The sequence below is a fragment of the Sciurus carolinensis genome, chromosome 4 (genome assembly GCF_902686445.1).
Source record: "Sciurus carolinensis chromosome 4, mSciCar1.2, whole genome shotgun sequence".
NCBI classification, from domain to species: domain Eukaryota; kingdom Metazoa; phylum Chordata; class Mammalia; order Rodentia; family Sciuridae; genus Sciurus; species Sciurus carolinensis.
In genome coordinates, this window is record NC_062216.1 from 170,107,655 (window position 1) to 170,133,108 (window position 25,454).

A 25,454-nucleotide genomic window follows, 5' to 3' on the forward strand; every position below is an offset into this window, starting at 1 on the left:
CCGCAGCGACCCGAGGGAAGGGCGCGGCCGGGCCCGCGCACCCGGGCGCCCACCTGGGACCCTCCCCAAGACCGCCCCAAAATATTCCTCGGAACTGGGAGCTCGAGGGGGTTCGGTTCAAGGCTCCGGGACTGTTACCTCGGACATCCGCCCGCGACCGCCGACCGGATTTTACAGGTGCGGGGACAGAGGCAGAGATCTGAGCAGCCCTGAAAAGCCCCAGGAGGGTCGGGGCCCTGCACCACCTCCTTTCGGTCCCTTCCGTCAGTTCTGATTGTGACATGAGGGTCTCTTCCCCTCTCTAAAGCCTCGATCCTCGACTCCCAGAACAGTAGAACGGAATACCCCAGCAGAACAGCGGCAGCGGAGCATCTCTGGTCTCCTCTGCTCAGTTTAACCATGGCACGTGCCCCGAGTTCCAGAACCTGCTGGATGCTTGGCTTGGGGTCCTTAGTGTTGGAGACAGCCTGCCTGGAGTCCTGTGCCCCCGTTCCCCTTCTGAGGTGAGATGGGGAGGACACTGGGCCAACCTCTACCTTGCAAGGGGAGGGCTGGGCCCACTGGGGGTCAGAATCAGTGGAACCTGGCCACTCCAAGTAGGGCTCCCAGGTCCTTTCCCAGACCAGGGGAAGGATGGAGGGGAAGGCTCAGAAACCGGACCCAGCCCCGCAACAAAGCCGGACCCAGCCTCAAAAACAAAACAACAGGGACTGGGAAGATAGCTCAGTCGGTAGAGTGCTTGCCTTGCAAGCACAAGGCTCTGGGTTCAATCCCCAGCACCGCCAAAAAAAAAAAAAAAAAAAAAAAAAAAAACGAAGACAATTCTGGAAGACATTTGGAAGCACAGGGAGGGCAGGGGCTGGGTGTGTGGGGCTGGGTGTCCCCCACACAGCTCAGGCCTCTGTCAGTATTTGCTGAGTGAAGGAATGCGTGGATGTAATGTCTCTACACTCTAGTTTCAGTAAGATGAAGAATTTGGGCATCTGAGGGTCCATTCTGCTCTCCTTTCCACCACCACCCCCTTCATGGCCAGGATCAGCTTATGAAAGTGAAAAAGGTGGGGAAGAAGAGGAAGGATTTACATGTTAAGGAGGATCATCCTTCTGCTGCTGAGACGAGGAACTGACAGGCTAATTTCAGGTATTAGTGGACTTGGGCAGGAAGGAGGGTGGCCTTGTGCTCCACCCCCGAATGTCTCCTCCTGTCCTGGCTGAAGACAACTGCCCCCTCCCTTCTCACCACACACACATCCTAGTCAGCTCTGAAGACCCCACCCCCGTGAAGACTTCCCTTATTACAGTTTTAGAAGAAACAAAACAGAGGCCAGAGGCGTAAGGAATGAAGCAAACCTGCATGAATCCCATCACCAGGCACCCAGCTCAAATACGTCGCACTTTACATCCTATTTTATAGCTGCTTTTTAGTTTGCTCTTTGCTGCCCTTCAACTTTTTGTTTGTTATTCTGTTCAGAACTTCGTAGCTGTGCTTTCTAGAGCATCCTTTTCTTACAGGGTTTTCCTAGAAATGGGAACAGTGGCATTAACTGCTCTGAGTTAACACTCCTGCCACATGCTGCCGAGCTACCCTTCCAGTTGCCAGGGCTCTGAGGACAGTGCTGCCCCTGCTCCCGAATTGCTGGGCACTGGGTTTGAAGAGTAGCTCTTCCTAGGTAGAGTGACCCTACTGGGTCCAGAGAAACTCTCCCAGTGTTCTCCCCTGAATTATGCCCCCACTGTCCTAGCCTCGGGTCTTCTCAGTATCCACCCCATGTTGATGCCCATCAGGTTCTACAAGCATCTGTATATAGGGACGCCACTTGTCTGGTGAAGGAGCTGGATTCCAGCCCTCCAGGCACCCAGGGACTGAAGTTCAAACTGCCCCCACACACAACTTTCTCCCTGTCCTAGTCTGATTCTCTGGATTCCGTGGTCAGTCATCAACCACAAGTGCCCACATCTACCAGGTCTGTGCCAGGTACTCAGTGTCCTCCCCATATGAATACCTGGTGTTGGGGACTGAAGGGAGAGCAGGAAGGGCAAACCCCAAAGAATTGCCCAGTTGACTGGCAGAGTTCTCGGATCTGACCCTCCAGGCTGATGCCGCCCACCAGGTGCCAGCTCATGTGCTGGGCAAGGGGATCTAGAGGTGGTGCAGCCCAACTAAGGAGTGACCCCTTTGCCCTGGACCGGAGGATCATGGCAAGACTTAAGGGCACCTGCCCCTTGTCTCTTTTGCCAGCCCCCCCAAGCCTGTGTCACCAAAAATCTTTCATTGATCCAAGCTTAAAATAACCCCTGGCATCTGCAGTGAGCCCCGCGGGGCGGGCAGAGGAGCTGAGTCTCTGCGCCTGAAGGGCACCTGCCCCGCCCCCAGCTCTCAGTGCTGGCAGCTTGACTGTGCGGGTGCCTGAGTGTGCTCATGGATGAACGTGAAGATGCGTACCACACGAGGTCCTTCCCTGCTCCATGAGCACACATGTACACCTGTGTGTCCATGTGAATGTGTCCAGGAACACATGTCCTCCCTTCCCTGTCTGGCTCTGGTTGTGGAGTTCTGAGAATCTTGAAAGAGGGCGTCCTGACGGAGGCTGTGGACATTAGTGACATTAGGGAAAGCCTATGCTGAGCCTCAGTGTCCCCATTTTAAGTGGTGGGGGATCAGTCTGCCAAATCTTCTCAGCCCTGGGGGATTTCCTAGAGAGAAACCCAAGACCGGAGAGGGGAAGTGACTTGCTGGGACTGGCACACAGCCAAGAAGAGCCAGAATCTGGCCTGCAACCTGCACTGAGTCCCAAGCCTACTTTCTGGCCAGCTTGGTAAAAGACAGCAGCTGGAGGGTCCTGACTGCACCCCCAGCCCCCAGTGCACAGGCCCTGCAGGAGAGCCCAGGCCTTTCCAGACACTCACACTAAAGCTGCGCATCCTTCATGGTGGAGCAATACTGACCAGGGTGGAAGTTCTGCTCCACTAAGACCGTTCAACCTTACTAGGCTTCAGCTTTCCCATCTGCAAGAATGGGCTGCTAGTGCTTCTTTGGAAGGGCTGTAGGGAGAGGGCAATGGACACTGGACAGGGAAACACCCGGGTAGTGTGTCCTTCTGAGAACCCCCACTGCAGAACATGGTGATTGTCACAGTGGATGCCACTCAGATGCCAAAAGGACCTCATTGCTCCACTCACTTGCTTCCGTTTCCTCTGTGGTAGAGGCTTACCCAAGAAGCGGGGACTCTGGGGACAATGGACGCCCTGCTAGTGCAAATGCAGGCACCAGGAGGGGGTCTGGCGGGAGGGCCCACGGTTGCCTTTGTCTCCTGCAAGGCAGCTCATGACTCAGGCTCCAGCTGCCCGTGGGAGGGAGGGAGGGGGCGCCCAGGCTCATAAGGTCTCGAGGGAGCCGCGGGACTGGGGGGCTGGGAGCTGAGTTTCGGCCTCCCGTCGCATTCACATGCACCCTCTCCCCAGTCCACAGCCTACCCTGCCTTGGGATCCACAGGAAAGCCCTCTGCCTGCACCCACCCCGTTGGTCTCCTTAAGGCTCCTCCAAACTTCCCAATGAACGTGCAAGGCTGGCCACCGAGACCGCAGCGCGGGAGTACAGACAGGACGGGTCTCGGCCACCAAGTCACCGGCGCCCTCCCCACGCCAACACGCCTGCTGGGGCACAACTCCCAGGTCACCCGGCGCCCTTCGCCCTCTCCCCGCTACACCTGGGGACCCTCCTGACTCCGACTGCAGGTCTCCGAACTACACCAAGAAGCTGGCCCTGCGTGCTCAGAGGTCAAGAGCTACAAGCAGGTACCTGCATTCTTGGTCCCGCCCATGATGGGTCCCTCCTCTTTTTCTTGGTCCTGGGCCTTGACCCCACCCCTTAGACTTGCTTCTGGCCCCGCCCCTTTCCGGCTACCTCGAAGCGTGGAGTTCCTCAGCACCGCCTTTTCTTGACTCCGCCCCGAGCCGCTCCCCGGGTTCTGGCCCCACCCACCCCGCCCTGTAGCCCTCTCCCCGCGATGCCGGATGGTGGTCAAATTGCCACCCGCAAAGCTGACCGCAGGAGCCGCACAGATAGACTTTCTCCTGCCCTAGATTCGCTGCACAGTCCTGGGTCTGGGGTTGGATCCCAGATTCTCAGCTGTTTAGGGAAGTGGAGGAGATGTTCGAGGCTCCTCTGGGTTGGGGGACTCCTGTAGCGTCCAGCACTCACCGCCGCCCGCAGCGCTGCCTCCTGCAGAGCCCCAGGAGGAAACCGCATGAGCTGAGAAGCTGGCATGTTTCCAAGGCCCTCCCTGATTCTCCTGGTGACCCTGGGCAGTTGTCCCTACCGAGCTCTAATTCTCCCTCCCCCCAGGCTGGTGGCATTCCCTGACCCCGGCCTGCATGCCACATGCCCTCTTTAATGTTGAAGGACAGCCAGGTGTTCCTCAGGAGCCTCATTTTGTAGATGCAGAGACAGGCCCAGAAAGATGCCACTAGCTTCGGAGGATGCTATGTTGGGCCATCCCTAATGGGACAGGAGGTGAGGGGTCAGGCTGTCCTCTATGGACTCACCAGGTGGGTTTCCCTACCCCCACCTTAAGCCCCCAGACCTTGGCTGCCAGGCAGGAAGTGAAAGGGGCCTGCAGGAAGCCCCAGGAGGAACCGAGACTTAAGTCTGCCCTGCCCCCACCTGCTGGGCCCTGGGGACCTTGTGGAAACCAAGCCCTCCTTTAGGAAAAACTGTCCAAAAACAGGCTAGGGGTGGCAGGGCTGCTTCTCTATTCCCACCCCCACCAGTGGTCTTTCCAGAGTCTATCTTAGATCCCTCTTACTGTAAAATGAGGGAGAAAAGTCTTTTGAGTTATAAAAACAGGTGAGGCCAGGCATCAATCCCTGGAACTGGTCACTCCTAAGGAGGGAGTGTGGCCCCGTGACCTTCAGCTAAGTGGGAATTCTGGTCTAACTCAGCCCCACCACTAATTGTGAGGAGTGGGGAGTTGTTTGCTTTAATTTTTTATCATTGTGGTAGTAGGGAGTGTACCCAGGACCTCACACATGCTAGGCAAACACTTGACCACTGAGCTGCACCCTCATCCCCTTTCCTAACTTTTGTTCTGAGAAGAGGTCTCCATAAATTTCCAAGGCTGTCTTCTAATTTTTGATTCTCCTGCCTCAGCCTGCTGGGTGGCACCACCACACTGGCCTAATTGCAGTTGGCCGATCCTTCGCCCTCTGAGCCTCTCTTTTCCTACCTGCAAAATAGCACGATCCCCACTCACGAATGTGAAATGGTTCAGATTTTTCAGGAAAGCAACTCCACCAACGGGGAGGCTTTAAAAGGTTGAGGCCTTGCCAGGTGCAGTGGCGCACACCTGTAATCCCAGCAGCTTGGAAGGCTGAGGTAGGAGGATCAAGAATTCAAAGCCAGCCTCAGCAAAAGGGAGGCACTGAGCAAATCAGTGAGACCCTGTCTCTAAATAAAATACAAAATAGGGCTGGGATGTGGCTCAGTGGTTGAGTGCCTCTGAGTTCAATCCCCAGTACCCCACCCCCTGAAAAAAAAAAAGGTCAAGGCCTTTGGTGCCACTGTCCTAGAAAAGAGAGACAAAAGCAAAGATTTATGCACAAAAAGGTGCCCACTGCTTCAGTTACAATAGCAAAACCAGAAAATAACCAAATACTCAGGAGGAAAACTTGACTAGCATTGACAATCTTACTGGAAAGGGTTTCAAGATAGAGACTGACCACATATGATGGGACAAGATGCAAATTTTTATGTGTAAAATGATTGCAATTGCGTAGAACAGTACACCACACACAAAGGCTGTTGTTGCTGGATACAGGTCAGGTCTCCATAGACCCCACCCTGGATCATCCTCCTGGACTTTCTAGTTTGTCTCCAAAATGTATACCTTCATTTTTTAATAAAATTTTTTTTAGCCAAACACAAATACCTAACTCCTCTCCAGGTGTTGTTATGAAAATCAAATGTGGTGTCAATGACAGTGGGAAGGCTCCTTAGAAAGTCACACCTAGCTCAGAGGTCAGGAGGCTGATTTCCTTTCCTGGGCCCTTTCAGCATGGTGACACTGCCCATCTTTGTTCACCCCTCCACTGGTCTCTCCTGGTTCTTCCCCAAGGAACTTCCCTTCTGTTATTTGCTAATGACAATGACCCTCTCTGGGCCTCAGTTTTCTTATCTGTGAAATAGAAATGTTATGTGAGAATTCTCTAAGATTCCTTCCAATCCTCTGAGAACCACAGGCCAGGAAGAGAATGGTGTACCCAACCCCTCATGTATCATTAGAGGAAACTGAGATCTGAGGGGAAACTACATACCAGCTGGGGTTCAACTGGGACTGAGGGGTGTCAGAGGTTTGCATGTCGAGGCCCCAGGGGACTTCACTCACGCTTTTCACCTTCAGAGCCTAGATCCTGACTATAGTGGAGAAGGTGGGGTGGGAGAAAGGGATGGCCAGGAACAGCTTAGCCTCCCTGGCCCCTGCATGGAGGGGGAGTGTATGACTGCTCACTCTGCCACTTACTGCTTGCCATCTGATGTCACCAGTCACCTGGCTCCTTAGAAGTAGTGGTATCTAAAATAGGCTCAGGGAGGGACTAGCTGGGCAGAGAGATTAGGATATGAATGTCCAGGTTCTGGGTCTCCAAATGCCACTGTCCACTGTCCACTCTCTTCGAAGCTGGGAAACTGGTGGGTGGGAGAGGCAGGTGTCTGCCAGGCAGCTCTGGGGGGCAGCTCAGGGAGAGGCCAGCAGAAAACCTCTGGTACATGGAAAAGAAAATGGCCAAGGTCCTACAAAGGGAAAAACCCAGGACTCCACCTTCTGACTTCTGGTCCAGTGCTCCTTCCAAAAGAGCCAAGTTGTGACAAGTTCCCAGGTAGATTTCCAGGATGAAGTTCAAGTTCCATCTTGTGTGGGAGGGCAGGCAGCAGAGGAGACAGCTGGCTGCAAGTGCACAGTACGGTCCAGGAGCCCCACTGTTAACGGGCAGCCTCCACAGGGGCAGTGGTAAGCCCAGCTCATGGGGCCCAGACCATGGAGAGAAGAGGAGGACTGGTCATAGAGGGAGGGGTGTTCAAGGGATGTCAGGTCTATCTGGTCAGTGCCATAGGACTGCCCTGGCCTGTGTATGAAGGTGCCCCCTGCGCAGAGCTGAGTGTGCCATGCCCAGGAGGCAGCTGGGCCCCAGGTGGTCTGAGAGAGCTTCCTGACAAGGCCTCCCTCAGCTTGAGCTTGGAGTCTAGCTCTAGAGGCTGTAGAATTCCTCCTGAGTGCAGCCTGTGGCTCTGGAAGCTTCCAACAGAGTAGAAATGGCATCTTAGGTTCTAGCAGATTAGGCCAAGCCCAGGGTGATCCTGGGATGCAGATACCTGAGAATCGGCACAATTAGGCATGACTTTTTTTTTTCTGGTTACTTCTAAAAAATAATCTTGATACCTGGCTGTAGCTCAGTGGTATAGCATTTGCCTAATAAGTATGAGGTCCTGGGTCTGGTCCCCAATACCACATATACACACACCAAAAGGAATTTAAAATAATCTTGCACTAAATCCCCAAGTGAAACCGTCAGCAGGTTACTCACTGCTGCCACGTGCGTCACTTTAAAAGCAGGATAGCTCTGAAAGCAAGTATTAAAGAAATACAACACTCAGCTACCAATTAAGCATCCTCCCACTTGGCCTTCTTTTCAGATTCATTTGGCCTAATGGTCTCTTCCCTATTGTAAAGGATAGCTCTCTTATTCATAGTACCCATATTGGTCTGTTTTGCATTTTTATAACAAAATACCCAAAGCTAGGAAACTTTATAAAGGAAATGGGTTATTTAGCTCACAGTTCTGGAGGCCCAATCATATCGAGAGATAGCCTTCTTGTTGGCAGAGATGCAAGGTGGCAGAGGGCATCACATGGCAAGGGACAAGAAGTATATAGTGTGTGTCTCTTCTGGTCTCTCTCTCCCCCTTATAAAGCCACCAATGCCTGATGATGGTGGTCGCCCAGATGACCTTGTTTAATCCTAGTTACCTCCCAAAGGCCCCACCTCTAAAAACCACAGTCAGATTAAGTTTTCCCCCTTAATAATACCTCACAATGGGAATTAAATTTCGACACACAGAGCCTTAGAGGACACATTCAAACCATATCCAAACCGGCAGAGCACTGGAGCAGAGAGGACCTTCAAGAACTGTCAAAGGTGGCATGGTCTTAAGCCAAAAGCGAACACACAAACGACTCCAAATGGCTGTACACTGTGGGCCATACTGTCTGGAGGGTTTAGGGGGAAGCAGCCTGGCTCCCAGGAAAAGGGCAGGTGGGTGCGGGGGTGAAGAGCTGAATTCAGTGTCGGAGCCTGCAGAGGGCCCAGAAGCCAGGCAGGAGCCCCTCCTGCCCTCTCCACTGCTATTGTTGCTCAGGGCTGGCGGTCTTGGTGGTCACCAGCTCAGTGGAGCCCAGCTCTGTGGCTGGCACAGGCACACTGTGGCCAGGTGTGCTGTTGCCTGGGTCTTCTGGTGTTCTGGGTGGAGGCCAGACAGGAGCTGAGGCATTGAGGGTTCCCGAGGAGGGGTCGAAGACATTGTCCAGGGGCTCTGGGTGGGTAGGAGCATGGGGATATGGAGGGTCAGGGTTGGGCCACAGTGTTCCCCACTCCCTATTCTGGAAGCTTCCTCCAGAGTGATAGCTCTCAGTAGATGAAGCTCCACTGTGGCCTGGAGGGGTGGCACATGACAGGCTCCCAGGACAGGAAGTGCTGAGTCCAGAGGCCTGGCCAGCTGTGGGGTGCAGACTGAAGGCGACTGGTGGGAAACCCAGACTGGCCAGCCCACAACCTCCCGCGGGCCCAGGCCCCTGGCTCCCAGGAGCCTGGCAACTCGTCCCCTGCAACGGGAGTCTGTCTCCCCGGGTCTGCAGGGCTGGGGCCGCTCTCCCTGCTCAGGAGCAAACTCCTTTCCTCCCTCAGTCTGCGACGCCCGACCGAGTCCTGGCTCCCGGTCCAGACCTCCCCTGCTCCGTAAGGGCCATGACTGCCCGCGACAGCCCCCATCCCAGCCCGTGGGACACGCTCCACAGGACGGTACCTCCCCTTCTCCCAGACGCGGGACTCACCGTCCTGGCCTCCGTCTGGGGCCTCTAGGGAGGCCGTCCTGCGCCGCTGCTGCCACCTCCAGCTCACCAGGGCCACCAGGGCCAGGGCCAGGGCCAGCGCCAGGCCCAGCAGCGCGGGGGCACCGAAGAGCAGCCCGGGCAGGGGCAGCACGGCCTCGGGCCGGGCCCCAGCGCCCACCGACTCCTGCGGCTGCAGCGCCGTCCCGGGTGCCTGGCTGCTCACGCCGGCGGCTGGCGCGGGCGGAGGGGACGGGGAGAGAGGGCAGGGAACCGAGGGGAGGGACCGCGGGCCGGAGGCAGGTGAGGCTGAGGGACACGGGGAGGGAGAGATGGGCGGTGAGCGCCACGCAGTGCGCGCTGGTCCCACGGCGCCCTCGACGCGTCGCCCCGGGCCTGGCCCGGTCGGGGCCCCGCGGCGGGAGCCGCCCCTTCCCCGTCCCCGGGTGCCCGAGGCGAGCGGCAGGGGTCGCCCCTTACCCGATCCAGGCTCAGGTGTGCGGAGGAGCCTGCAGTTGACGCAGAGGCGGATCAGCGGGTCGAAGCACTGGGCCTGGACGTAGGGCGTGGGCGCCGGCCCGTCCCTGCCCCGCACGCTCCTGGCCCCGCGCCGCATGGTGCCCGGCCTCCGCCCGCCGCAGGTCGAGGCCCGAGCGCGGCCTCCGGCCCTCCCCTCGGGAGGAACCCGAGGGCCGAGGCCACGCCCCCTCGGGCCGCCCCTGCCCGCGCGGCCCGCGCCCTGACCTTCCCTTTCACCTGCGGTTCCTCCCTCAGCCACTGAACCGTCACCCCAGACGCCAGCCTGGGGGCCCTCTGCCGGGCACTGGGGACAGGCGGAAGCCCGCCCTCGGGCCGCCCCGGGAGTGGACCCGCGGCCAGGACGCAGCACGCCGGGTGGCCTGGTCTGCTTGGCCGCTCGGGGGCCAGCCCGTGCCACAGACGCTGCCAGCAGCCCCTCCTGCCGGCCGGCCGGCCCCTCCGCAGGGACCACCCGGTACCAGGCCGCCCCCACTCGGAGACGGAGGCAGACAGACCGGCCGCACAGCACGCGCACACTGCAGCTTGGTTCTCTCCCTCAGGCCCTGCGCCCTCGGCCCGCTTGGCCAGCAGCGGGATCGAGCAACCAGGCGCTCAGGACAGTGCAGGGGTTAGTGGGTGCAGGGCCAGGCCCAAGGGTCACCAGCACAGGCACCATGAAAAGTAACAGGAAGGCTTGACCAGGAGGCTGCGGGAGAGGTGTCGGCAGAGGAGTGAGCGAGGGCTAGTGTGAGACCAGGGTGAACGAAGGTCTGGACGCCCAAACCCGAAGGCCGGGAGTGGTAGGCACAACGGGTCGGGTCGGGCAGGGGCCTCACTTGGAGCCTGAGGCAGCTCGGACTCCGGCTGGAGGACACCCGGGAGCCACACTGGGCCGCCAAGCCCCTCCTGCCTCCACTGCTGTCCTCCCCAGTGTTTGTCCCCCACCTGTCTCTCACCCAAGTCCCTCTCAGATGAGTCTCAGCCACACAGACAAGCTCCCTCGGCCTTCCTGGATCCATGTGACCCCCTTTCCTGGGCAAGAGCTGCAGGGGTCCCAGCTCAACCAGAGCACAGGCTGGGGGGCCATTCAGAGCCTCAGCACTAGGCTGGGGTGGGGCACAGAGCACAGGGGAGGACTCTCTGTCCGGTCAGGGAGGGGACTTGGGGGAGAGGGAAACCTTTAGCAGCTACATGGGGGAGGGGAGCATGCTTGGCAGATGGGGATGGAGAGGCCAAAGGGGCATGGCCTCTGGGGACAGGCGTGGCCACCACCGTGGGAAGTGCTGGGAGAAAGGAGGGTCTGGCTGCTGGATGGAGGGGGTCAGCCTCCAGCACCAGGTCTACCAGTGAGGCCGGAGGGTCCAGCAGGGGAGCAGGGGTCTCAGGTCTCAGCTCTGCACTATTCAGAAGGACCCTCCCTCTGGCTGCTGCAAGTTGGAGACCAGACAAAGTAGCCAGGAGACCTGTGTCTCCGTCCAGGCAGGGGAGGATGCAGCAGCTCAGCCTGAGGGAGCAAGCTCAGGAGAACCCCGAGCAGGCCATCCTTGAGGGGCCCTGGCCCACTCCTCCCTGTCCCCTGCCCACGGGCCAGCAACTCCGGGGCAGGAAGGTGTAGGCGGCAGGGCAGCTGCAAAGGAGAAGTGGGTCTGGGAGGCGGGTGTGGGTGTGAGTGGGTGGATGGCAAGGCCAGGGAGCCTTGGAGAGGAGCCAGGCCAGGCACAGCCCTCCCTGTGGGACAGAGGGATGTGGCAGGCCTCCCTCACCTGTCCCTGTTGGTGCACTCTACTTACTTGCCATCATTAGGGTCACAGGGTGCTGCCTACACAGCAGGCACCTCACCTGGCCTTTGAGCCAGACACTGGGGCAGGGCCGTCTGAGACCTGTAGGAACCCAGGAGCAGGGCACTGTCTCTGGGCGAGGGTGGCCCAGTAGGGCCAGGGCTGGATAAATCACATGAGCTCTGCCCAGAATGCCAGCCTGCACTGGGCTTCCATGTCACCGCAGGGGTGAGACTCTGCCTCCTCCAGCCCAGACGGAGGCCACCCTTGGGCCCCAAGTGAGAGGGGGAAGAGTTGCTTCTCACTGTCACAATGACAAGTTCCCTTACCTTGGCTGGAGAGGGAGGCCAGCTGCCTGGAGGGACAAAGCAGAATTACTCATTTGATACAAATGTTTACGGGGCGCTCCCTACGTGCCCCACTTGGCCAGGCAAGGAACAGCAAAAGGCCTGTGGGATTAGTGTCTGCGATGTGTGCAGCGCCTGACAGAGGCCAAACGGAGGCCAAACCTCTTCAAGTGAGCTTCCCGAATGGGTTGGGGGTGGGGTTGTGGCAGGCCCCAATCTCTGCTTGGATGACTTAGTGGTTAAGAAGAGAAGTTGCACCAATGTGGGAAATATTAGGTTACACCTTACACCTCAATGTGTGTGTGTGTGTGTGTGTGTGTGTGTGTGTGTGTGTGTGTATCATAGTTCCTAAGTCAAGCTTACAATTTCCTTTTCCTTTTTCTTTGCCATAGTGGGGATTGGACCCAGGGGCACTCATCTCCAGTTCTTTTTATTATTTATTTAGTGGTATCAGGGATTTGAACCCAGGAGTGCTTAACCACTGTACCACATTACATCCCCAGTCCTTTTCTAATTTATTTTTTTATTTTGACACAAGTTCTCACTAAGTTACTTAGGGCCTTGGTGAAGCTCGCCTCAAACTTGCAATCCTCCTGCCTCGGACTCCCAAGTAGCTGGAATTACAGGTGTGAGCCACTGTGCCCAGTCTCAGCATATTCTTGAGTGGAAAATGAAGGACTTTAGCCAGGCATGGTGGCATATGCTTGTAATCCCAGCAGCTTGGGAGGCTGGGGCAGGATCACAAGTTCAAAGCCAGCTTCAGCAACTTAGTGAGACCCCGTATCAAAATTAAACAACTTAAAAATGGTCTGGGGGCTGGCCCTGGGTTTGATCCCCAGCACCCAAAAAAAAAAAAAAAAAAAAAAAGGTCAAAAGGTCTGGGGATGTGGCTCAGTGGTTAAGTGCCCCTGGGTTCAATCTCCAGTATCAAAAAAAAAAAAAAAGAAAATGAGGGACTTTGTTGCTGAAACCCCTTCAACTTGAACTGAATCTGACTTAACACTCTTGACTTTTCATTCACTGAATAGTCTTTTTGAAAAGATGATTAATTTGGTTTCTGTCATCTTTGCCCCTAAAATTCCCCTCAAGCCCCTGAGATGAGGAAACAGAGACCTCAAGGGCAAAGGGTCTTCCCAGGATGACCAGCAGGTAGGAGGAGCCTGGATGGGGTCTGTGTCCACCTGACTGTGAAGCTTGTGCCCCTCATGCTTTGGGAACACAATGGGGGGTGGGGGAGTGAGGTCACTCTGTGCCTATGGGAGGAGCTCAGAGGCTGGGGGCAGTCGCCCAGCCCCCACCCCCATCTGGATGTGAAATTGCCCAGGGGCCTGGAATCCACTCTGAACTTCAAAATTAGGTTTAGTAGTGATTATGCCAGTAAAGCTGCAGTAGTTCTTGAGACAAGTTCTTGAGACAACAGCACAAGTCTCTGAGTCGGAAGGGGAGTGTCCCCACCGTCCCTGGGGAGCCTCTGCACCAGCAGCCTCTCATTCCGGACATGTGGGCCTTTACCTCCCATATGTGCCCCAGTGCATTTATAAAGGACTCTTCGAATTTCACACGGGTCACATGTGTGACTGCCCTGTGGTCACCCGTCGCCCTGGGCTGGGCAGGCCCTGGGGTTGTGTCCACTCTTGGCCCCACCTGATTTTGTGATATGCCTGGATCCCCATCCTGGAGATTCCCTTTGACCTCCTCATGAATTTAGCTCTGACCAAAAGGGATGTTGCTAGGAAGTCCCCTCAGCAGGGACAGTAGTGTTGGGCTTCTGGACACCAGGAGGGCAGGGGTGGTGGGAATCAGTACATCTGGCAAAGCTGAGCAGCAGGACCAGAGCCCATATGGTGGCCAGGGAGGCCTGGCCTCTGAACCAGAGTGGGTGAGGGCCGGTCACACTCCCGTGGAGCAGCGTGGAGTCCTGCCCAGGTCCTCACAGCCCAGCTCTCAGTCCCAAGACCATTCCCGTTCCACTCCCAGGCACGCACACTGGCTCCACAGGCTCTTGGCTGGGCAGCCCCAGCCATTCTCTCGGCATGGGTTGGGGACATGGAGCCCTCCATGTGAGGTCGGACAGGAGACCACAGCCCCTCAGCTTCCCAGCCACAGGGAGTGGAGTCCTCACCTCCTGGGGCCAGCACACATGTCTGAGGCCCAGATGGGAGGGGAGGAGCAGGAATCTCCCAGGGGTTTCCCTCCAGGCCTCTCTCAGGACACCACACAGTAGGGACCAGGAACTGCTGGGCTCTGGGCCTCCTGTGGGCTTCTGACCCTGTGTGAATACACAGGCCAACACCATATACAGGCACCTCGTATTCCACCAAATGCTAACTGAGCACCTACTATGTACCAGGCAATGTTCCAGCAGCAGGGGATCACAGAGCCAACCACAAGCAGGGAAACAATATAGTAGGTGAGGGATGAGAAGCAACGGGGAGAAGCCCAGTGTGGACCTAGTGGTGCACACCTGTAATCCCAGAGACTCAGAAGGATCACAAGTTGAAGATCAGCTTCAACAACTTAGTGAGGCCCTAAGCAACTTAACGAGACTGTTTCAAAATAAAAAAAAAAAAAAGGGCCATTCAGTGGTAAAGTACCTCTGGGTTCAATCTCTAGTATCCCCACCACGGCGGGCGGGGGGGAAACCACTGGGGAGGAAAATTCAGAATGGGAGGGTACAGGGGACTTGGGTGCAGTTTTCAACAGGGGAGCTGGAGAGAGGGCAGCCCTGATGGAGGTGAGCAAGCCCAGGGCCAATGGGGGCAGCGCCTCACAGTGCCCAGGACTCGTGCAGCCTCGCCACCTGGTCCAAGCCCACTCAGCACCCAAACCCCGGCCACCCTATGGGGGAGAGACAGGGCCATTGTGCCCTGCAAAAGGTAGAGAGAAAGGGATAGGCCAGGCAGGCCAAGCTCGGGGGACTGTCCATCTGTAGACGGCACAGGGAGTAGAGGGTGGGGATCGGCCCAGCCCTGAGGCGTCTGGGCTCCCTCCCAGGAGGCTGATCTCAGAGCAGGGTCGTGTGGGGCTCCTGTGGGCTGCGTGTAAGGCGATCACCCAGAGCAGCACCACTGAACACTGGCCCCTCCTGGGAACTCCCAAATGCCTCTGGTAGTCCCCTGATGTGCGGGTGGCCTCAAGGCAGGCTGCTTCTGCCCAGGTCAGGGGGACTGGGCCACCCATCCAAACTCCCTGCCTGAGGCCCCCATGGAACCATCTCAGGCAGAGCCTACAGAGGTGTGCAGGGCCTGGACACCCACGTTCTCAGCCCGAGTGTCTGCAGAATTCCTCTCACAGGGGCCATTAGCCTTCTGGCCCCAGGAGACTGAAGGGAAGGGGGACTAAGCCAGCTAGTGCCTTCTGGTCCAGGGCCCTGTGTGGGGAGCTGCACCCTTCACTGTGTGCCAGGGAGGCGGGCAGGCTGTGGCAGGGCTGCTCAGGAAGCTGCAAGACTCACCTTGGCCACTGTACCTGGGGCATAACAAGACAGCCCTCCAGGGAGGGTGGACAAAGGACAAGCACAGGCACCTCTGGATTTCTCAGCATCACGGGGTCCTCGAGCGGTAGAGCAGGCAGTGGGAAGTCACTGCCCCCGGTCACACTGCAAGCTGGTCACAGAGCCTGGTGGCAGGACTCACAGGCCCAGCCCTTTCCCGCCTCACGGCTTCCTCTGTGGCCAACCTCTGCCCACGGGGGTGAAGGACTCAGTGCCGGCTGCCAAACCTGCTCCTCGCTAGGAAGGCCTTGCCTCCTTGGCAGGGTGTGAAATACCACCAGCCTGGGCCATTGTTTTGTTTTGAATACGAGATAGATTTTTTTATCTTGAGACAGGGTCTCACTGTTGCTTAGGATCTCACTCAGTTGCTGAGGCTGGCTTTGAACTTGCAATCCAGAATGTCTGGGATTACAGACACATGAAACTGCCCAGCTAGGGTCAGAACTCTCGGGTCTGGACCACCTCTTGCAGAGCTTGGCTCCCCAGGGTGGGCCCAAGGGCTGCCGCAACCAGGTGGCCTCAGTGGAACAAATGAACCGTGACTTCAAGTGAGCCCTGCCCTGAGTCCCGGACCCCTCACCCAGACAGCAAGAGCTCCTGCCCCACCTCCCTCGCGGGGAGCAGGCAGCAGGCAGCTCGACCCACTGAAGGGACACCTGCCCACTCAGGTCTGAGGTCTGTGGTCCCTGTCTACCCTCCAACACTGGCTCCCGTTAGCCTGACTGCATCCTGCCCATGAGTGGCTGCCTGAGGTCTGCCATTGGCACGCGGCCGGCCAGCAGCCCTGACCCCGGCAGCTCCAGGCACCCCGACAGGCACGGGGCAGGGCCTCCACTCCTCCCCTCAGTCACATTCCTCCTAGACACGCCACCGCCTCGGACAGGGAAGCAACCACTCTCTGTCCATCCGTTCCCCTGCTTCCGGGGACAGCAGGTCTGTAAACACCTTACTGCCATTTAAATGTGTCACTCAGCTCTGCTGTGAGGCAGGGGCAGGCCAGTCCCCAACCCGAGAGCGGCCTCTCAGCTCCAGGGCCCTGCCAAGCTCTGCGGGGAGCTGGCAGCAGTGACAGCACCGAGTTCCCCCAGCACTTGGAAGGCTCCCAGCCCTTGCTGGAGAATGCAATGCCACTTCTCTTGTTAAATGGCACCAGGTGGCAAGGAAAATGTGGCGCAGGGATCTGAGGGAGAGGCAGGCTGGCAGGGGAGGGAAGGGGTGGAAGGCCTCCCGTCTTTAGCAAAAGGTGACATCCCAGGAGAGGCTGCGGGGTCCTCACTGCCTTCCTCCCCTGGAGGCACCTCTCATCCCCCAGCCCAGGGTGCCCAGGATACAATGCCTGGTGGCCCTCTGAGAAGGCTGACCCTCTGGGCCTCTGTCACCAGGGACAACACTAACCTTCACCTCTTGCCTCTTCTCAGACCCGGACCCACCACCTCTCCAGCAGAGGTCCTGGCCTCCCTGGCCACATGCCCCAGGGGGTGCCTTGCAGCAGGGCCACCCTCTGTGCTTCCTAGCCTGCTCCCCTCAGGGCTAACGGGGTCCTAGCCATCCTCAGCCATCCGTGCCAGGAGGGGCTGTGAGGGGCCGCCCGGTGGCCTGCTTCCTCAGGCAAAGGCGGGCTTCCCCTGCCTCCTGCTCAGGCCCACCCTGCAGAGATGCCCTGCCTTTGCCCAAAGTCTAGCCACTCAGAACAGCTGAGGACCAGTGCAGGCCAGGCTGGTTCTGCCGCTGATTGGCCGTGACTGTGGACACACCTCCGATTACAAGTCTCAGTTTCACCAACTGTGAAATGGAGAGCACCAGCACCCCCGGGGCCGCTGGGAGGGCACGGGAGGCGCCGCCAGCCAGCTCTCCGAAGCACGAAGCGCCCCACAAATGTCAGGTGGCACGCGGGGCCCCCCAGGAGCCACATCTGCATGGAAGTTAGCCAGGTGTGGAAGCCTCACTTAGCACTAGGGCAGGCCTGGGGCCGGGTTCTGGAGGTGCCTACAGGAGGCAGGCTGGTCTCACCCTCATGACACTCACAAGTTCCCAGTGGGTCCTTCTTCACTGAAGAACACGGGCCCTGGCTGTGTTGGTGACATCAAGGCAGAGACGGGCTCTGCCCAGGACCAGCTGGCTTCCCAAGACCTCTCTGGCCAGACATCTCCCCTGGCTCTCAGCTCCGAAGCACCAGCCCCGCTTCCCTGCAGCAGCACAAGTCCTGAGCGGGCTGACAGATTCCTGGAGTCTAATCTTAGCACTTTACAAATTTCCACTAGACTGAGGGAGAACAGCCGCCTCTGCATAATCTCCTGCCGCAGCCCCAGTGCTGCAGGCAGCTACTTTTCCTCACAGACCTCTGACCTCAGCGGCAAATTCTCAATTTGCATCAGTTTTTAAATTCAGTTGTGTGATTTCAAATACCAGTGGCTGTTCACTGAGCCCCTGCCTGGGCTGAGCGCAGCATTAACACTGGCCAGTCCCAGGCATGTCCCAGGCACTTCCCCAGCACGCCATTCAATTCTCAGCGAGTTAAATACAGACACCTCCATTTATAGCTGGGGAAACTGAGGCTCCCAGAAGCAACAACCAAGTTCCATAAGAGTAGTAGGACCCCCAAATATGGAGTCCAAGCTCCCCTCCCACATCCTGTCTTCATTGTTCTGAGTCAGTTTCCTCATTTGCAAAGTCAAAGTGGTGGATGAGATGAGACCAGTGAGCTTCAAACTTTTTTTAGCCAGAGGCCCTTTGTTCCAGGGAAGTCTTAAGTGGAGATGCAGCCATCAGTGAGTGGGCGCAGGAGGGGGCTGGAGTCCCAGCAACTGGGCGCCTCCCCATCCTGCCCAGCGCCCTGCTGGGGCACAGGAGCCTGACCCTGCCTATGTCTGCGACTGGCTAAAGGAGCCCCCAGCGGGGAGGCGCAGCCAGGCCCAGTGGCCCTCACAGCTCCTCTGGCGGAGGGGTCTCAGAGCTCCTCAGCAGAGACAGCAGACTCAGGGCCGAGACACCAGGCACGTGACCAGCACAGACCAGCAGCATGCGCACCAGACGCTGCGCCATGGTGGCTCGAAAGTCTTCCACCTGCAGGGAAGAGCCAAGAACAGCAGTGAGACTCGGGCAGCAGGCAGTGCAGGCAGAGCTGGGGGACAAGACTTGGGGCGGCTCAGGGCATCATGTTCCATTGTGGCTGCACCCTCGCCCATGCTTCCCACCTGCTCAGCTCGCCCAACCACAGAGACCATAAGCCTGATCAAGAGGAAGTCGAAACTGACAAGCAAGGTGGCAAAGCCAGGCACACTGTCCAGGGTCACACAGGCGGTGAGTGCGGAGCTGGGATCTGAGTCAGGCCCAAGCCCCCAGGCTCACAGTGGCATTGGAGAAAGACACTCCAAGGGATGTGAGGGAGGCCCTCACCCTGAATATGGAGGTGCCATCCAGAAGGAACCCCCTTATTGGGGCTCCTGTGCGGCTGGTGGGCAGCCTCAGAAGTGGTCTAGCCAGCGGCAGGGGGTTGCGCAGACTCAAGACCCCGATTCAAACCCCTCACTTGTCACCCAGGACCCTGGCTCAAAATCCAGTGGTGACTTCTCCGTCCTCTGTGTGCTGGTGCTACCAGAAGGTGCCACGGCCTCTCAGTCCTTTCTACCTTGCTCCTGGTATGGTGCCTGCCTGTGCCCACCCACCATGCACGCACCTCCCTCCTCACTGCGGGACACCAAAGCTGGGCCTGGTTCTTGGCTTCCTTCTCTCACAGTCAGTTCCTGAGTGACTTCGCCTGGTTCTGTGGCTTTAAAATCACCTGATTTCTGATGACACACGTTACATCTCCCGACCTTTAAGTGTGTGCAGCTGTCTGACTTCTCCCCTTGGACAGTGGCCTGGAGGCCACAAGCCCTGCTCCTGTGTTCTTGCCCTTTGCAGTCAAAGGCAGAGCTGTCCTCCACTCACCTCTCCCTCACACCTGGTCATGAGCATATTCTTGTCAATTCCACTCTGCAAACAGCCAGTCATGGGCCATCCTGGGCCCCTGTCCCCCGGCTACCACCAAGTCCAGGTCTCTCGTGTGTGTGTGTGTGTACACGCACGCATGCACGCAGTACTAGGGATCGAACCCAGAGGTGCTCTACCACTGAGTCACATCCAGACCTTTTCATTTTTTATTTTGAGTCAGGGTCTTGTTAAGTTGCCCAGGTTGGCCTTGAACATGTGATTCTTCTGCCTCAGCCTCCCGAGTCACCGGGATTCTAGGTGTGCACTCTCCTGGCCAGGCCGCTCTTAACTCTTCCACAAAGAGCCTCTAAATCCAGCTCCCCATTTCTGTTCTCGTCTGCCTCAGTCTCTTCTCCTTCCAGCAGCCAGAGAAAATAAAAGCTTGAAAATACAAGCCATGCTGCATTCCTCCTGGGCCCCAGTGGCTCTGGCTTCGCTCAGGGTAAAAGCCAGTCTTTACAGGAACACTTCTCTCCCACTGCCCTGGCATCAGCTTCCCAGCTGCGCTCCCGGCCCTCCCTGCTGGGCTCCGAACACACCGCACAAGCTCCAGACGTAGGCCTTGGCTCCGGGCGCTGCTCTTCTGCTGGGTACGCCACAGCCTGTCCCTCGCTTCCTTCAAGTCTCTATCTGAAGTTATGCTTGCGGTGGGGCCTCCCTCGCTGCTCTATCCAAATCTTGCCCCTTACCTGTCAGACCCCCATTTTCTAAAAGTTATAATTCTTTTTTTTTTGGGGGGGGGGTGGTACTAGAAATTGAACAGAGTTGTTCTACCACTGAGCCACATCCCCAGCTCTTTTTTTTTTTTATTTTGAGACAGGTTCTCACTGAGTTACAGAGGCTGACCTTGAACTTGAGAACCTCCCGCCTGGGCCTCCTGAGTCACTAGTGTTACAGGTGTGTGCCACCTTGCCCAACTCTGCATTCTATTTCTTTACCATCTCTGCTTTCTTGACTAGAACAGAGTCAGGATTTTTTGAGGCAGGGTATCACTATGTTGCCCAGAATGGTTTCAAAAACCTAGCTAAAGCCATCCTCTTGCCTCAGGTTCTTGAGTAGCTGGGACTACAGGTGCCTGGTCCTGGGAATTTTTACTGTCTTGCTCTATGCAGAATCCTTGGTGCCTAGAGCTGTGCTCGGCACACTGCACATAGGTGGGGAGTATTTGTAGAATAAATCCTCCTGCTGCATGTTCTGTGGCCTCTGCCCGAAATCCATCGCTAGCTTGGGCTCGTGGCTGCCTCCTACCACCCACGCCTCACATTGAGACAAGGACCCAAAACCAAGTCTGACCACAGTCACGACTTTGCCCATGATGTACAGGAAAAAATGACTTAATTCTACACCAGGCTTCAAACACTCAGCAAATCCTCATCTTACTAAATTCCGAGAGGGCAGGACCAACGTCTGCCTCAGGCATCAGCACAGGCCCAACCAGCAGACCTGGGCGTTTGTTCTGCTGGGCAAATCACACACCTCCGAGTGCTTCCCCCTCTATAAGGGGCTAGGAAACCCGGCTGTGCCTCAGATCCTGGCAAGGCTCAGACTTGATTATGCAGAAGCGGGTGGGGATGCGACAGACCAGCTCTGGGGCTTCATTTGAAGGATGCAGTCAGCGGGCATGTCCGCAACCCCTTCCCACTGGAAACAGGCTGGGGCCTCTGCTTCCCACCAAGTCAGCCACAGCCGGTTTCAGGCTAGAAGGGAACCCAGGACCTAGTGTGGCCTGCCATCTCGTGGCCACACGCACAACTGCACCTACCTCAGGCTGGCAGGCACTAGGGCATCCGCGTGTGCGTGAATTGTGGGGCAAAGATGCCCCCTCAATGAGAGGTAAGAAAACTGAGGCTCCGAGGGAGAGGTGACTGGCTCAAGGTCACAACAGCAGGCTATGATGGGGACAGCTGTATACTAAGTGGCTGGGCCAACTTACTAGCCCTGTGACTGCGAGCAGGAGCCTCTTCTCAGTCTGTTTTCTCAGAGCTTTGCTGGAAGGAAAGCCTGGAGGGAGGCCCTGCAGGTGCACAGGGGCCTCATGGTGCCATCTGTGAGGTCAGAGCACTGACCTAGTCAGGGGTCCTAAAAATAGTTGTCAAATGTGAAAAACAAATTTGTGATAGAGTAGTACGCAAACTGGTCGCTGCACTAGTCTAGGGTGACGCAGGGGGCAGGTCAAAGAGCCAGGTCTGCCAATGCTACGGTGACCTGTAAAGGCCGCCATGTCCACTGGTGAAGGCTGACGCTGTGCTATCCCTACTCACGTTCTTCCCTGTGTCCTCCACGCTCCAGTTCACTTAGAAGTTAGTAGAGGAAAAAAAGAAGTTTTTTTTTTTTTTTTTTTTTTTTCTTATCCAAGTTCCCAGATCACCTGAATTCTGCCCCCAAAGCAGAGGGGTTGACAGATCCCTGGGCCAGCTGGTGGGGAGTGTTCTTGAGCACTCAGTTCTCTCTGCATCACATACTTTATCTCTGGGAAAAGGTGTCAGACCCAGAACAGCAAAAACATGAATCTTCAGAATGAACCTCAAAACCCAGGGACAGATACCCCGAGCAACAGAGCAGGCCTGGTGGGAGCAGCCCACTGGCCCTCCACACCCTGCAGAGGGAGCACAGAGACTTCTGCCAAGTCTCCTCCGTGTGAGAGGCCCAGGCGCAACACTCGCGCTCACCTGGGAGACACCGGTGGGGGCCAGCAGGGCGGAACCCACACGTGTGCATCCCACCCCCGCACGCCACCCGCTCGGCAACACCCCTGTGGCCTGCTGGGACCCTGCCCTGTCTGAGACTGGACGAGGCCTACAACCAGGGAGGCAAGGGTGGCGCTGGGCATTCTGTCAAGGAGATACAGGATGCACTGGGCAATGAGAGACCCGGTCCCTGGTGTCATAGGCAGAAGAGTGAGAGGTCAATAAGGACCCACGAATACACAAACAGGACTTACAAGGACAGAGACACTGAGAAAAGAAAAAGCCTGGCAACAAGTGACCGAGACTGGCCTCCAACCCATTTCACACTGGTGTACCTTGAGGCTTAGGATAACCCACTTCAGGTCAGTCAGTGAGCAGAGAGGCCAGGACTTAAACCAGGACCTCAGGTACCCCTACACACCAGGGGCCACCTCACCTGGTCCTCAGTGACCCTGCGATGAGCATTCCTGATGTTCCCACGGTGTACGACCGACCCTTCCCCACGCCCGAGTGTAACATCAGCCACTGTGGTAAGAGTCCTCACCTCCAGGTCACAGAAGAGCAGGGGGCTTCGGTAGGTGTGGGCCAGCTTCAGCACCGTGTTCCGGTGAATGCTGCAGTGGTGCTCCTGCCCAGCTGCCAAGAGGCCAAGAGCGCTGCAGGCAGTGCCCAGGAAGAGCCGGGCACAGTCATCAGCAGCCCCCTCGGGTGTCAGTTTCTTAACTGGCCCATGGGTGACAATCCTGTTGCACCATCAAATCAGCTCGAATGGGTGGGAGATCGTAACATATGCAGTGAGGGCAGCCAGAGCCCCTGCCCACCCGGTGTGGCATCAGAGAACTGGGAGCCCGGCTCCTCGGAGCTCAGCAAGCGTGACCTGTGCCAAGCACTGCCCTCCAGGTTCAGTTAAGAGAGGCAGACAGGTCACATATGTCCCTGGTGCAGGAGGGGACACCAGGACTCAGTTTTGAGTTTTCTGGAGGGACTAGAAAGAGGAACAAAGGACGGGAGAGACTCCGGCAGCAGCCATGGAGGGACGGGCCCTGGCTGGGACTGTCTCCCGTGTGACTCTCAGCTCCACCACCGTGGAGCTATGGGCTCTGGGCCAGTCACCTAACTTCATGACCAGTCTGCTCAGTTATAACACAGGATAATACCAACCTCGAAGGTCAATGACCTGGAAAACTACAACAGTCTCGGGCACAGGGCGAGCCCCATGAAGGTCGGCATTACCATTTGCACCGTTAATATTACAAAGTCTCAGAAACCACAGGACTTTTTCAGAGAACTAGAGCTGAACCAAAGAATGAGAATAACAGGAGGCGACACTCAACAAGAAGGCAGAGGCCAAACTGCAAAACACTTTGTGTCTTTAGGGGAGTCTGGATTTCACTCTGAAAGCTGCAGGAAGCCAGCAGGCAACTGCGAGCACCAGCAGAACTATCTGCTCAGATTCACTGATAGAAAGACTGACAGCAGTCAGGTCCTCAAGTCATGTCCCCCCAGGGCCTGCAGTGACAGTCATCAGCCAGGCTGCCCGCAAGGACGCTACCCCTGCCGGCTGTCTCGGGGCGGGTGGTAGGTGAGGGGGGTACTTACCACCTGTGCTAAGGAAGCACACCCTCCCCAGGAAGAAGCTGGCGTCCACATGGCGCAGGGACTCCTGCACGTGCTGCAGACTGGGCAAGGGCAAGAAAACAAACCAGAGGCGGGCAAATTCACAATGGAGACAGTAGATACCCCTGTTTCTCTGATCCAAGAGGTCAGAGAATAAGAGGAAGGGGACAGGAAAACAGCCTGGAAGAATACCCTGACCTTAATTTTTTATAACTAATGTTTAAAAGGGGCTCCCGTGTGTGGAGCAGTCAATTAGTAAATATGGGCGCACACAGAAAGCACAAGCCCTTCTCAGACTGCCCTCCACGCCCAACTCCCTGGAGGGAGCTGCTGCCATCAGTTGGGGTGTAATTCTTTCAGAATGTTTTTCAGATGCATTATGGTGGTATGAATAGACGTTTACTCTTTGGACCCCACACATCATCAAACTCATTATCAGTACTGCTGTGCTGTCACTGGGATATTGTTTGAGGATGTCCCTAAGACTTCATGTGGCCATGGTGCTAGAGGCAAGGCTTTGGAAGGTGATTACATTAGATACGGTGGGCAGGGTGAGGCCCCAGGAATGAATCCTGGTGTTTTATAAGAGTGACAAAGCCCAGGAAGACACACATGTGTTCCCTTTCTCTGGTGAGTGTCTTGGGACTCTGCCATCAAGAAGGTCATTACCAGATGTGGTCCCTCAACCTTGGACCTACAGAACTGAGACAAAATAAACCTCTTTCCCTTCCTCCCTTCCTTTCTTTTTGCAGTAGTAGGGATGGAACCAAGGGCTAAGAGCTCTATCCACCCCTGAGCTATATTCCCAGCCCTTTATTTTAAGACAGGACCTTGCTAAATTGCCTAGTTTGGCCTTGAATTTGCAATTCTCCTGCCTCAGCCTCCCGAGTAGCTGGGATTATAGGTGGGCACCACTGGGCCTGGCATCCGTCTTGGAAGTTTGTTGTACTGATGTGAAACTGACTAATACAAATGCGTGGAACGGATAAGTTCCTTAGAATGAGTACACAGTGCACCATGTTCAATTTTCCCAGTGATGGCATTTAGTGGATTCCAGGTTTTCACTATTATAAGTCATCATGCTAGTTCGCAACTCTTTCTCTTTCTCCCACTGCTGACCATTTCCAACTAGCTGGGCAGTGAGGTCTAGACCTCCTCCCGATGCTAGATGTATCCACTGTCTCTGCGCTCCTGGGCTTCCGGGTGTCTCCAACACAGCCTCCCCTCAGCCCCTACCATCTCACTAGATGTCTGTGCTGGTCTCTGTGCTGGACCCTGGTCCTTGCCTAACCTCAGCCAGCCATTCCTGGAGGGGCTCACTCCCATCTTTACCTGACTGACTCTCAGGTGGCGATTTAGATGTTACCTCCACCAAAAAGTCTACCTTGACCTTCCACACCTAAGGCCTGGCTGTCAGAGGTCTTGTTTGGGTTAGCCCACAGCCCACAGCCCAGTGTTTTCCTCTTTACAGTCCACATCTCAGGTACTCTAACTGTCCTTTCCAAAGTCCAGTCTCCTCCCAGTGGATGAGAGTGGTCTGCTTTGTTCATTGCTGTGCCTGCTGTTGGGAGTGCAGAGTAGTGTTCAGAGGGTTAAATGAGCAGAGGGCACCGTGGGATTTGTCAGGGTCTCCTAAACACTGCACTCACTGCCCACCAGCTTCTTCCTCCCTGCCCTCTAGGCTGACTCGGGCAACCTCTCACTGCCTCATCCCTTCCTATCACAAGTAAGGTCACTGTCCCAGCACACTCCCAAGTCATGCTGGTCGAGTTCTCAGGTCCCCGTCCTCTGGTTCCTACCTGTATTTGCTATGAAGGTTAATCACGAACACAATCAGGTCGATTCGAGGCCGATTCACATTGGACGGTAAAGGGAGGGACTTTGCCAAGTGGCTAAAAAACAGGAAATCACAGGATTAAAGACAAATCCACCCACTCACAGCGAC

General features: G+C 56.6%; 2 protein-coding genes and 1 long non-coding RNA gene across 10 annotated transcripts in view; 1 reads left to right on the plus strand and 2 right to left on the minus strand.

Annotated features, from left to right (window-relative positions):
• Positions 1–25,454, minus strand: part of Cenpm (centromere protein M) — a 35,109-nt gene that overhangs the window by 3,943 nt on the left and 5,712 nt on the right. For 3 of the 8 annotated variants that reach the window (XM_047549932.1, XM_047549934.1, XM_047549933.1), the window contains exons 3-6: positions 25,309–25,401; positions 23,492–23,571; positions 22,329–22,528; positions 17,259–18,296 (exon numbers count right to left, since the gene is read on the minus strand). In XM_047549932.1, the coding sequence (XP_047405888.1) occupies positions 18,156–18,296; positions 22,329–22,528; positions 23,492–23,571; positions 25,309–25,401 (514 nt within the window). In that variant the 3' untranslated portion in view covers positions 17,259–18,155. The other 5 variants (XM_047549935.1, XM_047549939.1, XM_047549936.1 and 2 more) reach the window with 5 other exon arrangements.
• LOC124983046 (uncharacterized) lies at positions 4–5,440 on the plus strand. Its single transcript, XR_007108344.1, has 3 exons — positions 4–177; positions 308–503; positions 3,462–5,440. It is a non-coding gene; the product is annotated as an uncharacterized LOC124983046 (long non-coding RNA).
• On the minus strand, positions 5,719–9,818 carry Tnfrsf13c (TNF receptor superfamily member 13C). The gene is made up of 3 exons (XM_047549940.1): positions 9,577–9,818; positions 9,100–9,405; positions 5,719–8,582 (listed from the first exon to the last, which is right to left on the minus strand). Exons 1-3 carry the CDS (start codon positions 9,710–9,712, stop codon positions 8,395–8,397), a joined length of 630 nt encoding a protein of 209 aa, XP_047405896.1. The 5' UTR covers positions 9,713–9,818; the 3' UTR covers positions 5,719–8,394.